The sequence below is a fragment of the Schistocerca piceifrons genome, chromosome 1, assembly GCF_021461385.2.
Source record: "Schistocerca piceifrons isolate TAMUIC-IGC-003096 chromosome 1, iqSchPice1.1, whole genome shotgun sequence".
Lineage (NCBI taxonomy): Eukaryota > Metazoa > Arthropoda > Insecta > Orthoptera > Acrididae > Schistocerca > Schistocerca piceifrons.
Genome location: NC_060138.1, coordinates 598,927,172 through 598,942,034, shown reverse-complemented (window position 1 = coordinate 598,942,034; position 14,863 = coordinate 598,927,172). Strand labels below are relative to the sequence as shown.

The 14,863-nt window shown below is 37.9% G+C and overlaps 1 protein-coding gene across 6 annotated transcripts in view; it reads right to left on the bottom strand.

The window, feature by feature from the left end:
- The window catches only part of LOC124803419 (broad-complex core protein isoforms 1/2/3/4/5-like), a 335,956-nt gene that overhangs the window by 133,758 nt on the left and 187,335 nt on the right, over positions 1-14,863 (bottom strand). Inside the window, exon 6 of one of the 6 annotated variants that reach the window (XM_047264658.1) lies at positions 3,542-3,726. The exons of the other annotated variants lie outside the window; for them this stretch is intronic. Within the exon in view, the coding sequence (XP_047120614.1) occupies positions 3,671-3,726 (56 nt within the window). The 3' untranslated portion in view covers positions 3,542-3,670. Of the gene's footprint in view, positions 1-3,541; positions 3,727-14,863 lie in introns of those variants that run through there. 6 annotated transcript variants of the gene reach the window in all.

Genomic DNA, 14,863 nt, shown 5'->3' with positions numbered 1-14,863 from the left:
ATAGAGAGAGCAAGACAACCCAAGGTGCTGTTCAAAGTCTAACATATGTAATCACATGATGACAGTCAAATACCTATGTTCATTTGAAAGTTGTAAATTTCAGATGACTATAATGCCTATTTGATAATGCTATTATACTCTTTTATAATTTAAAGAAGAAAATCAGTACAAATTAAAACAATTAATTTATTTGTTGTGAATGTTTTTGATCTTGGATCAACATCAAATCGTACACAAATGCTTAATCAGTTTAAAACATGCAAATCTCACAAGCTGTGCACTGCGAGACAAAGTGGCCATTGGACACACTTAAAAACTTTGAGATGCCTTGAAAACAATTTTATTATTCCAATATAGCTTCAGTGTTTTGACTTATGCCATTATCAACGGTGAATCTTAAATGTATCAAATATGAATACTTAATGTCATTATAACCGAGCTGAAAGTTGTCCAACTGGATACATGGTGACCAGTTAACACTCCTTAACAGAATTGTTAAGGAATATTGAAGATAGAATTTATCCATTTGAACAAGTTTCTGCTGACTCATAATAATGACATTAACTATTTGCTTTTACTAATGACACTGGGCACATTGCAATAACAAAATTGTGGTCAAGACAGCTCAAAGTATTTACGTGTATCTCACATGTATGATGATAAAATTGTTGATAAAATAACATGCAGAAGAAATTAAAAAAACTACATGTTTTAAGAAAAGCCACTAGTTTCCAAAAGCAATCCTGTCTTCTATTATGTATTGGAAGATCCTGTCAATATCAAGGTCACAAGAAAAAGGCTTTTCACTCAATAAAATGCGAAAATTTCTTGTGGAAGATCAGTTGAAAGTATTCACTAGATGGTTCAAGAAATAGTCTTAAGATTTACCTGAAAAGACGTAGAGAAAGTACAAACAACTGTACTTCTTTAGTTAGCATTTGGATGGCTCTATGTGGTATATTAAAAATTTTGCTCTCATAAATACATAAGGAAAGCAGTGTTAGGAACTCCAGCCTTCTGAAAATAGATTTGCAAATGCCTCTAATTTTGCTTGCATTAACAATCCTCATGGCTCTCATCTGAATTCTGAAAGTGCTATAGCCAGCTGGAGAAGTACCCCATAATGCACAATACCTTAGGTGAGCCTGTATGTATTCTTAGTACACAGTTTTGATTGTTTGCTGACTAGCACATGCTTGCAGCATGCTGAGGATATAGCAGCTAGTACTTATTTTAGCATTTACCTCACCAATCTGTTTATTCCATTTCACATTATCTTATACCCATAGATCCACAAATTTGAATTCAGCATTTAAATTTTTTGCTTATTAACTGTTACAAGTGGTTGAGATCAGGTTTTGTGTGATGTGGAAGCTCATGGATATAATATATTTAGTATTTACAATCTCTAGTTTATAGCCCAGTTGTTGAGCTGTTCATTAACCAACTTCACTGCTTTCTTTACTGCTTTGAGGAATAAAGATGTGCCATCTGTAAATTTAATGTTCTGTGAGCCTCTACATTCAAGCTGACGTCACTGATATATAGGAGGAACCACACAGGTTCCAGTATTGAGTACTGAGGCACAACTTGCTTGACTGTTTCACTCTCTCGTAGAATGTAAATTACTGAAATGAGTTTCTCATATGTGTACTTCATACAGACCTTCTGGAAGCATTTGCTTAGGCCAGAAGCTCTCTACTTCTTTGGCAGTCCTCTGATACCATACTGTTCAACTTATATGAGCGTATTTTGTGATTAACTGTGTGAAAACCCATTGGCAATTCTAGAATACGCCTGTCGCGAGTATTGTGTTTAGGCAGTCACATAGATTTATCTGTGTATATTTTTGCATCAAAATTCATGCTGACATATGCTAAGTATATGTTTTTCCATCAATGAAGCTAATCAGTTTTTACATTTTTTTCCCTAATACTTTAGATTTTATGATATTCTGATTTTTGTTCATACCTTTTTTCTGATTTCTTTTGAAAACAGGAGTTATTCCACAATGCTGCTGGGAGTGTGACAGCAATAAAAGAATGAAGGTTGCTCTTAGCAATTTGTTCAGTGACAATGATTTAAAGCCTTTTCTGCACCAAATCCATCGCACTTGCTGAGAAAGGCCATTTAGTGATCTGTTGGCTTCACTATGCCTAACTGTGTAATCCAACGAAAACCTACCGTAATTTTTTATTTTTTGTGACTTAGCTTACCTATGCTAGTCCCTTACTTGTTACAGCTGTAGACTGTTTGTCTCTAGAAGATTACACAGCACTTTTTAAACATAACTCCTTTCATTTCTCCAGTCTTTTCATTATATATTTTTTTCTGGCATCTTTAGGTTGTGGAACGTCCTTGGTAGAACATAAATAATGGTCAAATCAAAGCTAACAACTCACCTTGCAGTTAAGCGATTGAATAGTTAATGGACACACAAAGAATACTGGAAATTTCGCATAACTTTTGAATGATTTTTGCCTTCAGAGCTAACTACAAAATAAATACACTGACAGCAGCTGCATTGTTGGTTCAATGCACTCGCCTGGGATGATGTGCAGGTAGAGTTTGTGTGTGTGTCTTTGAAGGAGAGAGTGTTCCATGAGTGGACAAACTCTTTAGATTCATGATTTCAGTTTTCTGAGGGTCTCGCAGTACACCGACATCATTACGATACACACCACCATGGTACATGCTACAATTCAGAGTCCTCTAGTGGCACAGAATTCAGAGGGTTTCGACTTTCGTCAGTGAAGTGGGAAAGCTGACCAAGTAAGATGCACGACATGTAACACCTCAACAATATTAGTCCCCATGAATGGCCACCAACAAACTGTGGTCAAGAAACAGCTGGACCACCTGGTTACTGAGCATGCTGCCCAACACAATGATCTTCACTTTAATGACGGCATCATAACCTGCACCATCTGATCCTTTCTACCAACACCAGCTTTTCTGAGTTGTGCACGTGAGAACTCTCTCTCCAATATATCCTACATTCTCATAACCCCCTTGGCCTCAGTCTTTGTTGGTCACTGTTCTTCACCTATCTATCCCCTTCCCTGTTTCCACTCCAGCACTACGCAGCCTTCTATTCCACCAAAACACCCACACATATTGTCATGATGCCAGAAGAAGTAGATAATATGCTGTAAGATGCAAAGAATGTACAACCATTCATGAGGTAGTGATGGCACTTGATACCTGAATACATACGTTCTGAAAATCAGTACTCTCCCTTCCTTGCATCATGATATCAAAAACTTATTTTTTTTAAGTAGTATGCCTTACATTCAATGAGCTGGAAATTTTGAAGAAGTTCACGATTACCAAAAGGGGACACTCCTTGGAACCATAACTGACAAGGAACTTCTCCACTTCACAAGACCATGACATCAATTACTGAACATATAAAGGAAGATTTATTGGCACTGTCTGAATTCATTTTACAGAGCATTATGTGCTTCACAATAGTATTAGATCCTTTAACTTGCCCATGTAAATTTCAATTCATTCAGCTTTTTATTATTAACATGGCACATTATAATTTAAATTATCCAAGTTCCATGGTTTCAAATGAGAATTGTGTTTTGCTACCAGTTTATACAACCAAAATTTCCTTCCTGACAAACATTTTTCGCTTCTCCAGTAACAATCTGCCTTTTTGGACTTACATATTTTCCCACATCAATATCTCAATTGCAAAACTGTGAGGTGTATACCAATCTGTAACATGAAAAATTAATAGATGGAGATAAGAAGAGTTCAAAACATGCAAACAGCATTGAACAAATTAAAAAATCTGGTATTGTATGAAGTTTAAATTGTCCCATGGATAACTCTGTTGATGACGTTGTATCTATTAAAGTGTGTTGCTATCTACTTCTTAAGAAATTCTATCATAAAATTCAGTTTCTAATGTGAAATACATTCCTTTTTGTTAAACAGCTTAATGTACGATCAAAAACTTTATGAAATCTATGTATACAGACTACATCTGTGTGCCAAGTGTTACAGTACAAATTCTTTCCTTTCACATCCAAAAGCCATTACTTTTTTCCTCAAAATAGAAAAACTGACAAATCTGAAACAACCAGCCTTTGTCAGGACTTACGAGAAGTAGGTGCAGCTACAAAAGGTCACACATGACTCATTACATTTCTAAACAAAGTTTGCAAGACAGTTGTATAAAACTACATATACATAAATTGACACCCACCTGATAAAAGAATAATTCAACAAACTTTGTACTGACTTTTCTGAGGGCGTGCAAAACTTATATTAAGAATCAACACAGATTCCTTTAAATCTGCAATTGTGGAACTCAGTTTGCAGTATTCCTTCATGAGAGACTGTAGTCAATAATATTCAGGTTGACACCATCTTTGTTACTTTTGAAAAATATTTATTATGATTACATTTTACCACTTAGAAAGCACAACATTCATTCTAGAATCCAATTATACAAAACATCATGATAGAAACATAACTGGATTGACTAGCAACCAGAACTCAATTCATTGCTTTCAAAGGGGTGTGACACAAGTAGAAAAAAGACACATCAGGTGTATTTCAAGGAAGTTTAGTACAGAAATTACTAGCCATGATACATCACAATGGTTCAGCAGATAATGCTAGACTTTGGAACACTGTTTGCAAAAAATGCTAGCATGATGAAGAATGGTTATAAAATGGGAGAGAGTTACTCTAGTCAGCACTTGACACAAACAATTACCATACACATATAACATAACACGTTTAACTAGGGAAAGATACTCTATAGTGCCAGACTGAAAGACTAAACCTTATGCAATAAATCATTAGAGGCAGTCAACACTGTCTAACGCATTGCTGTTACCAGCCACATCATTTCAGAGGAAACAACCATAAACTTTTTCAGGGAAAAAATGTTACTGTTTCTGTACTAAGATTCATTAGAAGAATTCATAGAAAATTTAACTCATAAAACCACTGCTCCCACTAGCTATCTTTATCCACAGCGGTAATGCAATGGAGACGGTTCGAAGGTACGATTTGTTACATGTATTCTGACAATAAGATTTAGGCTGGTATACATAACAAATGAGCACAGAAGTCAATGAAAGCAAGATATGATGAATTCAAACATGCAAAGAGCCCATCTTGAAAGTTGAGTCAAGAAATATACCACTCAAATCAACATTTACACCGTGTACTCACCACAACAGTAAATTTAGAAATATCCAAGTACATACTGAAGCCAATGGGAAGTCTTTCTTCTGACTAAAGACCAAAACAGTAACAACAAGAAAATTGTTGCTAATGGCAGAAATTCACACAGTAGAGGATTATAAAAACTGATGAACATGGAATGATGTAATCTCTTTGATAAAATAAGCTTTTTATGCATCATGAACAACACACATTATATGTAAGAGTTATTATCATGATAATGGAAAGCACATCTCTTCCCCAACAATACTGAAACATCATTAGGATGTCGTATAGAGAAAGGTCAGCAAACTCCCAACATTTTCTGAGATGTAGATTTTGTTCAGTAAGGGAGCTCAAGTTTTCATTTTTCTATTCTCTTAGAATTTAAATCAATGAATCAGTATCATCTGCAGGGGAACAGGTTTTCTACACACTAGATCTGTACATTCTACACCTCCCCTTGCATGTCCTCTCTCCTCCACCATACTTTTCTACACAACATAATAGATTCTTCATAAAGAATGTGTAAGTGAGAAAAATCTGTGAATCTTTTGCCCACTTTGAGTTCTTATGAAATACAACAAGGCTGTAACATAGAAGAGAAAAATTGTTTTTCCTTTTCAGCAGTGTTTCTAATATTCCCATATCAATTAAAGCAGCTTCTGGGGCAAATAAAGCTTCACCAACTACATTATTACACTGTGTAAATGATATATTCCTCAGGAAACAGAACACAAAGCAGCAATTTTCTTTTAAGTGTGTCTGCTATACAAGGTGACAATCATATGAAGTGGAAGAATTCTATAAGATTCACAGCAATTTGTTTTATTGCTTTTCAATAGCTAACTATGATGCATAACACAATTAAAAAGTCACTTTTTTTGAAACCCCTTAGAAATTTGGCTCAAAGGTGCCTATAACCTTCCTCTGTAATGATGAAAAAGTGTGGTGACCTGCAATGTCACCCTTGGGCTTGGCAACACTTCAAACGAAAAGGTTTCAACACACGCAAAAAAGAAGACCAGAGCTCAGAAGTTCATGTGAGGTTTAAGGTGGGTTTGTGATGTCACACTGGTTGCTTGTATAGATGGGGAATGTAAGCTGGCTGAAGAGGTTGCCTGCCTTCATGTTGTAGAGCAGCTGTGAGTGCCACTCAGTTGAATGGGCATTGAAGCCTCTGTACAAGTGCATTCTTAAAGTCATCGATGAAAGTGTGTCGATGGTCCTGTGAGGGTGTTGTCAAGATGATGGTGGTGGCAGGGAGTCTGTGTTTAGATGGACTGTATCACATTTTATTCACACGCGTGTCAATGTGGCACTGTGCTGACTAAAGACCAAAACAGTAACAACAAGAAAATTGTTGCTAATGGCAGAAATTCACACAGTAGAGGATTATAAAAACTGATGAACATGGAATGATGTAATCTCTTTGATAAAATAAGCTTTTTATGCATCATGAACAACACACATTATATGTAAGAGTTATTATCATGATAATGGAAAGCACATCTCTTCCCCAACAATACTGAAACATCATTAGGATGTCGTATAGAGAAAGGTCAGCAAACTCCCAACATTTTCTGAGATGTAGATTTTGTTCAGTAAGGGAGCTCAAGTTTTCATTTTTCTATTCTCTTAGAACTTAAATCAATGAATCAGTATCATCTGCAGGGGAACAGGTTTTCTACACACTAGATCTGTACATTCTACACCTCCCCTTGCATGTCCTCTCTCCTCCACCATACTTTTCTACACAACATAATAGATTCTTCATAAAGAATGTGTAAGTGAGAAAAATCTGTGAATCTTTTGCCCACTTTGAGTTCTTATGAAATACAACAAGGCTGTAACATAGAAGAGAAAACTTGTTTTTCCTTTTCAGCAGTGTTTCTAATATTCCCATATCAATTAAAGCAGCTTCTGGGGCAAATAAAGCTTCACCAACTACATTATTACACTGTGTAAATGATATATTCCTCAGGAAACAGAACACAAAGCAGCAATTTTCTTTTAAGTGTGTCTGCTATACAAGGTGACAATCATATGAAGTGGAAGAATTCTATAAGATTCACAGCAATTTGTTTTATTGCTTTTCAATAGCTAACTATGATGCATAACACAATTAAAAAGTCACTTTTTTTGAAACCCCTTAGAAATTTGGCTCAAAGGTGCCTATAACCTTCCTCTGTAATGATGAAAAAGTGTGGTGACCTGCAATGTCACCCTTGGGCTTGGCAACACTTCAAACGAAAAGGTTTCAACACACGCAAAAAAGAAGACCAGAGCTCAGAAGTTCATGTGAGGTTTAAGGTGGGTTTGTGATGTCACACTGGTTGCTTGTATAGATGGGGAATGTAAGCTGGCTGAAGAGGTTGCCTGCCTTCATGTTGTAGAGCAGCTGTGAGTGCCACTCAGTTGAATGGGCATTGAAGCCTCTGTACAAGTGCATTCTTAAAGTCATCGATGAAAGTGTGTCGATGGTCCTGTGAGGGTGTTGTCAAGATGATGGTGGTGGCAGGGAGTCTGTGTTTAGATGGACTGTATCACATTTTATTCACACGCGTGTCAATGTGGCACAGGAAGGTGCAAAACAGGAGGGTTGAAAAAGCATGAACATCCTTTGTTGTTTCGGGTTACGTTAAAAATTTTTTGAATGGTTTTGAATGATCCCTGGTGTTTCCACCCTGTGGGTAAAAATTGTGGTACTATACTCCAAATGGTAGAGAAGATTTGAACTGTCAGGGAGGAAGGGAGGCTCAGCAATGTCAAATGGTGTCAAGGATGTCATCTTATTGCTCATCACACTGCAGTCATTTTCAACTGTGAAATGTGTGGGAATCAATGCCACAAGGGAACGGGAGGTCAAAATATGGTCCTTTATGATACCTCCTGAGGCCTTTTTGTATCAATTCTGAGTGTCAATGTGTTTGAAGTATTTTTCTTGGCCACACATATGAAAACTGTGCAATATCAACACAGGGCGTTATGGGTCTGATCTTCATTGCTATGACATCAAAAGAAGAGATGAAATATGGGTAAGATGGGGTGTGATGACCTTCCCATCGTGTGAGTCAACCACAGTGGCGTTTCACAGAACTGTGTTGATATCTGCTGCCAATGTAACATCATTAACTCACCTTACACCTCACGTAATCTTTTTTTTTTGTGTTGACACCTTGCTGTTTGAAGCATCACCCAACCTGTGGGTGATGTTGCAGGGTGCCACACTTTTGTACAATTACAGAGGAAGGTTGTAGCCACTTTGCAAATTTCAGAGTTCTGCATCACAATGGAAGACAATTATGGAATTTCAAAAAAGTAACCCTTTAATGGTGTTACACATTGTATATAACTTTGTTAACTTCATTCCCACATTTGATTAAAATGATTGTGTATAACTAGCTTCGTATCAAATTTATTCATTCCACTTCAGAAAAAAAAAAAAATGCTTTTAGTCTGTCCAAATGGCCTACAGCTCTTCACATATTCCACACATACAATTGTTAAATGAAGTTATTCTTTGAAATTTTTGTCTGAGAAGAATGATGATCACACAGAGATGTAAACAGAAATCACATAGCATACTGACAGCAAGTTATACTTCATCTCTAAATGACAGCACCATAGCCGACATATTTGTCTCTAGAGAATCAGCAACTGTACTGATATTTAAAATAATTCTCATTTATTCTTCAGTTCCAGTTGCAGATTTTTAATTATGTGACATGTTTCAATTATTCTCGATATCTTCAGATCTAAAACAAAGTAAACATATAGAAAGGAATTTTACATAAATGTAGATTTTACCTAAATAGTTGTATCAGCAACCTGTCTTGTCTGTTCAGAATCTCGCATGAGATTCCTGAGTTTTGCAACAGTGGTCAATGCATTAAATAGCTATCTGGTGGAGGTAGCAGAGGAGAGAAAGGGGAAAGGAAAGCTGAAGGGGGAAACTAGAGGGAGGGTGATTGGAAGAGAGGAAGGGAAGCAAGGGGGCGAGTGTTGTTGATGTCATGAGTTTAACAAGATGGGTCTTACTAATAATATAATTATCTACAAATTCTCATTAATATATTAATAGTCTAGAACAGTGGATTTGTAAACTGTAAACAACATAAAATATTAAAATGACATGAGGGGCATTGAGAGAGGGCGGCGAGGGCAAAGGGGGGGGGGGGGGGGGCAAAGACGGCAGGAAGGGGGGAGGGAGGGGTAATGGCAGGGACTTATGGGGTTAACAAGAGTGAGTCTTATACTAAAATTGCCAAAAGTCATTTATTTATTTATTTATTTATTTGTTTTTACAGCCTCATTGGACCACTTTTGTCAATCATTTCCTGGTCCTCTTCTTCTGTAAGCGCATGTTTTGTTCTTTCTTAACTCCCCAGAATATTTTCGTTTGCTTTGATCTTTCCTGGTCTGTAAATACTCTTTCATTTTGTGTCATTTGTCTACTTTTGGTTTAAATTTAATTTTCTTCTGGCCAGAAGATGACGAGTACGTCACTCGTCGAAACGTCACAGTTTGAAGACACCGCCACCCAGCTGGAAGCCCGAGAACTCTTCACCAGCTGTATACGCCAGGAAAGCATACATTCTGATTTTCTTGTCTTTCAGTTTCTTGAGATTTTCTGTCTTGTTTTGCAGATCATCCAAGGTTATATCTAGTTCTTCCATATCCTCTTTAATTTCCATGATCCATCCTACTTGTTGCTTCAGATTCCACGGTTTCTGCATAATTTTTCTTGCTAATCTGGTTTCTGGTGTCCTCATTATGTGGCCAAAGAAAGAAATCCTCTTTTTACATATAGTATCTGTGATGGGCTCCAATTCCCTGCATGCTACTTCATTCGGCACTATCCACCATTGTCCTTCTTTCTGGTATTTCTTATTTATGCATGCTCTAGCTATTCTTCTCTCTACTTAAAGTACTTTGTCGACTCTGTTTCTCAGAGTAACTTTAAAAAGAGTCTCGCTTGCATATGTTACCTCTGGCTGAACCACTGTCTTGTAGTGTTTTAAGTTTGTTTGAATTGATAGACATTTCTTATTGTATGTAGAACATGCTATTTTCTGAGCTTATATCATTTTATTGGTTCTTTCTTGCCAAGCACATTTCTTATCCAAGTTGTGTGTTATAATCTCTCCAAGATATTTAAATTGCTTCACTATTTTAATTTTTCTGTTGTCTACTGTTACATGGTCTATTACTAGCAGGTCTGTTACCATCATCTCGGTCTTTTCGAAAGATATCTGCAGTCTTACTTTTTGCGATATTTTGCAGGATCATTATTTAATTTCTAGCTTCTTGTACATTATTAGCTAGTAATGCCAAGTCATCTTGGCAACGGCCTTGCCGCAGTGGATCCACCGGTTCCTGTGAGTTCACCGAAGTTAAGTGCTGTCGGGTGTGGTCGGCACTTGGATGAGTGACCATCCAGGCCGTCATGTGCTGTTGCCATTTTTCGGGGTGCTCTCAGCCTTGTGATGCCAACTGAGGAGCTACTCGAGCGAATAGTAGAGGCTTCGGTCAAGAATACCATCATAATGACTGGGAGAGCGGTGTGCTGACCCCACGCCCCTCATATCCACATCCCCCACTGAGGATGACACGTCGGTCGGATGGTCCCGGTACGCCACTCGGGGCCTGAAGACGGAGTGGGAAAAAAAAGTGCCAAGTCATCTGCGAATCCGAAACCATTTAGGTTTATATCATCTTTCTTTGTTCCAATTGTTATGTTTTTAGGATTCTCTTTGTACCGTTCTCTCATCAAGTACTCAAGAGGACAGTTGAAGAGCAGTAGTGATAGACCGTCACCTTGTCTTAACCCTGTTTTAATCATAAATGGCTCACATAGTTCTCCTCTGAATTTTACTTTGGACTTGTTTGTAAGGGTTAATTTTATCGTTTTTATTCATTTGGGATGAAGTCCAAAATTCCTAAATATGTCTAGCATAGAAGATCTGTGGATACAATTATAAGCACCAAAAAAATAAAATACAGAAATTCCATTAAAATATTAAAAGGTTAGACTAGTGGATGCGTAAAACTGTAAAAGGGGATAAAATAGAAAATTATTAAAGTGATAAAATGTAACTAAAACAGAATTACTGTCTTAAAATATTAAAATGGTGAAGCTTTGAAGATAAAGGTCTCTAAACATGTACCAACGGAGTCACAAATTGGACATTTGTAGCCATTGTGACTGACCAATGAACTCTAAACATCATGCAGTTAGGACCACCTGACAGGTGACCATTCTCTCCAACAAATTGTGCTGTGTGCAGTACTGTCATGCCAATCACCCAACAAAAGTTCATCTTTTGTCACTGCACATGGAATTATATGCTGCTCTAGTGTACAATGTACGAAACTGTATAGACAGAACATCTTAAGAAATTTACAGACTGTAAATGTTTGTGGGACACATTGTGTGAGATGCACAGCAACAGCGACGCAAGAAATGAAGCACTTTTTATTCATTTTTTAACAAATTAATAATGACAAATTGTCTGTTGGCTTCTGTCTTGAGCCCTTTGGCCCACATTTGTTTGATAACTTTAGTGACATTTCGCTAGCATGAGGGGTTGGTATTGTCTTAGCTGCACGCTTCATTGCTGGTGGTGGGCTGGAGTCATGCTCAAGGCCGCAGGTTATATGTACCTGGTGTACCAACACCCAAGGGCTTTCCCTTGGTCACTTCCAATGTGGTTCTCCCCCTGCTACCTGCTGCAACTGTCATTCTTTGCAGCAAGGGAATTCAGAATCCATTCACTGTGAGGCTTTCTTCTTCCTTGTTGAAGCTTTTGTCATGTTTGTGTATTTTTATAGCTTTTCTGAACAAATGACTGGTGCAACAGATCTTCTCTATAACGCGAATGTCCATGTTGATGGTTTTCACTATGCTGTCAGTCTCACACAGCACGTGCTCTGCCACAACTGTTTTCTCTATCAGCCCCAACCTGCAATGCTGGTTATGTTTAGTGATCCTGGTGTTGATTGACTGACCAGTAATACAGAGGAATCTGAGCAACACAGAAACCCTACCACCTCGCCTGTATGTATCACCTAAGATACATATGAATCTATTCCATAAAGACTGACTGTCAGCACTCTTGGCTCACCGAGGTACAAACACTTGGTCTCTCTGTTCCACCTGCACACAGGAAAGACTGAGACATAGTGGATTCAGGAGATTTCACTGAGAATCTGTTGAAACTAAAACTTGGTCCAAACGACATCCCAGTCAGCTTTTGATGTTGTTTCTTTGTTTACCAAGATATCACTCAACGATTCTCTGGAGCACATTGTTTCCGTTTTCCCACAAGAAATCCCCAAGCTCTTTCATGCATATCTCACCACGGGCTACTTCATGTGAAATCAACTTCTACAAACGGCTGGAAGGAGTCAACATGGGTAACCCACTTAGTCCAGTGGTGGCCAACTTCTTCATGGAACATTTCAAAGCACAGGCACTGGAGTCGGTACCTTGTAAACTTAAGTTTTGGTACAGATATATTGATGATAACTCTGTTGTGTAGACCCAAGGTGAGAAACAGCTTGGTGTGTCCCTAAGACACCTCAGCAGTCTCCATACCCAATAAAAAATTACCATAGTAGAAAAGGACCAACAGCTACCCTTTCTAGATGTGCTGGTCATGAGAGATAGCGATCTGGGATACAGCATACATCAAAAACCGACACGTGTGGACCAATACCTGCACAAACTATCAAATCACCACCCAAGCCAGAAAAGAGGCATGATTAACAGGCTCATAGTTTGAGGAAAACAAATATGTGAGCTCCAGCACCTCAGATACAAGATGCAACAACTGGAAAGTGCAATGGTTTTCCACCAGTTACATAAGAAGTGCCACAGAATCAAACACCCAGCACACTGACACATCGGAAAAAGAAATGTTGAGTATGGCCTTTCTACCATACATTCCTAGAGTGAAAGACAGATTCTGTCATACATTGAACAAACACAGTGTAAGCACTATTTATAAAACAACAATGAAGAGCAAAGAGTGTCTCAGATCAGCAAAGGAAAAAAGGGGCCTATTACAATGTCAGGAATATACCAAATACCATGTACATGTGGAAAAGTCTATACTGAAATGACTGGACAATCCAACAATGACAGGAATGTAAGCGGTATTGCAGACTGAGGCTCATAGAGAAACCGGCAAAAGTGTAGCACATGCTGCGTGAGACTGACCACATAGTGAAATTTGCTGATACGGACAGTCTTGCTATAGAGAAGAGCTATTACACCCTCTTGTTCAGGGAAGCTATAGAAATGAGCAAACATGACAATAACTTCAACACAAAAGAAGAAAGCTCCAAGGTGAATGGATCCAGGATTTCTGTGCTGCAGAGAATGACAGTTGCAGCATGTTGCAGGGGGAGAACCACAGTGGGAATGACCTGGGGAAAGCCCTTGGACGTTGGCATGTCAGGTACATATAATCTGCAGTCGAGAGCATGACTTCAGTCCATCACCAGCAATGGAGGGTGAAGCTTTGACAAGGCCAGCCACTCGTACTAGCGAAACATCAGAAAAGTTATCACACAAACATGGGTTAATAGGCAATTCGTCATTATGGATTTGTTAAAAAAAAGGTACTTCATTTCTTGTGCCTCTGTTACTATACTCCTCACATGATGTGTCCCACACTGCAGTCTTTAAATTTCTTCAGAGGCTCTGTCTTTGAAGTTTTGCCTGCCACTCACCCTCTCACATACATTAGAACAGCATTTAATCCCAAATGCAGTGATGAAAGACGAACTTTTGTTACGCGTGGTCCTACCCACTCAACATGGGAAGTTCGCCGGTCAGTCACAACGGCTACACATGTCCAATATGTCAGTCAGTTGTTGGGCGTTTAAGGATCTTTACTTTCAAAATTTCACACTTTTAATATTTGAAGACACTAATTCTGTTGTAGTTATATTTTATCACTTTAATAATTTTCTTTTTATCATCTTTTACAGGTTTACACATCCGCTGGTCTACCAATTTAATATTTTAATGAAATTTTTTTTTTTACGTAACTGTTTAACTCTTAACATCCCTGCCACTATCCCTCCCTTTCCTCTTCCTGCCTTCTTTCCCCTCCACTCTCATTCCCCCTTGATTCATTTAGTAATTTTACTATTTTATGCTGTTTACAGTTTACACAGCCACTGTTCTACACCATTAATATTTTGATGAGAATTTTTACATAACTATACTTTTTATAATTTTAGTAAGACCAGTCTTATTAAACTCATGACATCCCCAACACTCACCCTCCCTACTTCCCTTTCCGCCCTCCAAAAACCCTCACGTCATTTTCCCCCTGACCCCTCTTTTCCCCTTTCCCCTCCACCCTAGCTCCACCAGACACTTATTAAAATAAAATGACAAATGTTGCAAAACACAGGAATCCCATGCAACACTCTGAAAGAGAAGACAGGTTGCTAATGCCACTCCTTAGGTAAAATCTACATTTATGTACTTTCTTTTCTACAGAGTAATCAAAACATGCCATGTAATTAATAATGTGCAACTGAGACTGAAAAATAAATGAGAATTATTTTAAAAATTTTAATAAGCTCTTGGCAATTGCAGAAAACAGTATTTAATTAATGATTTGTAAGGTCAATGATAAGCATACTGTACAAT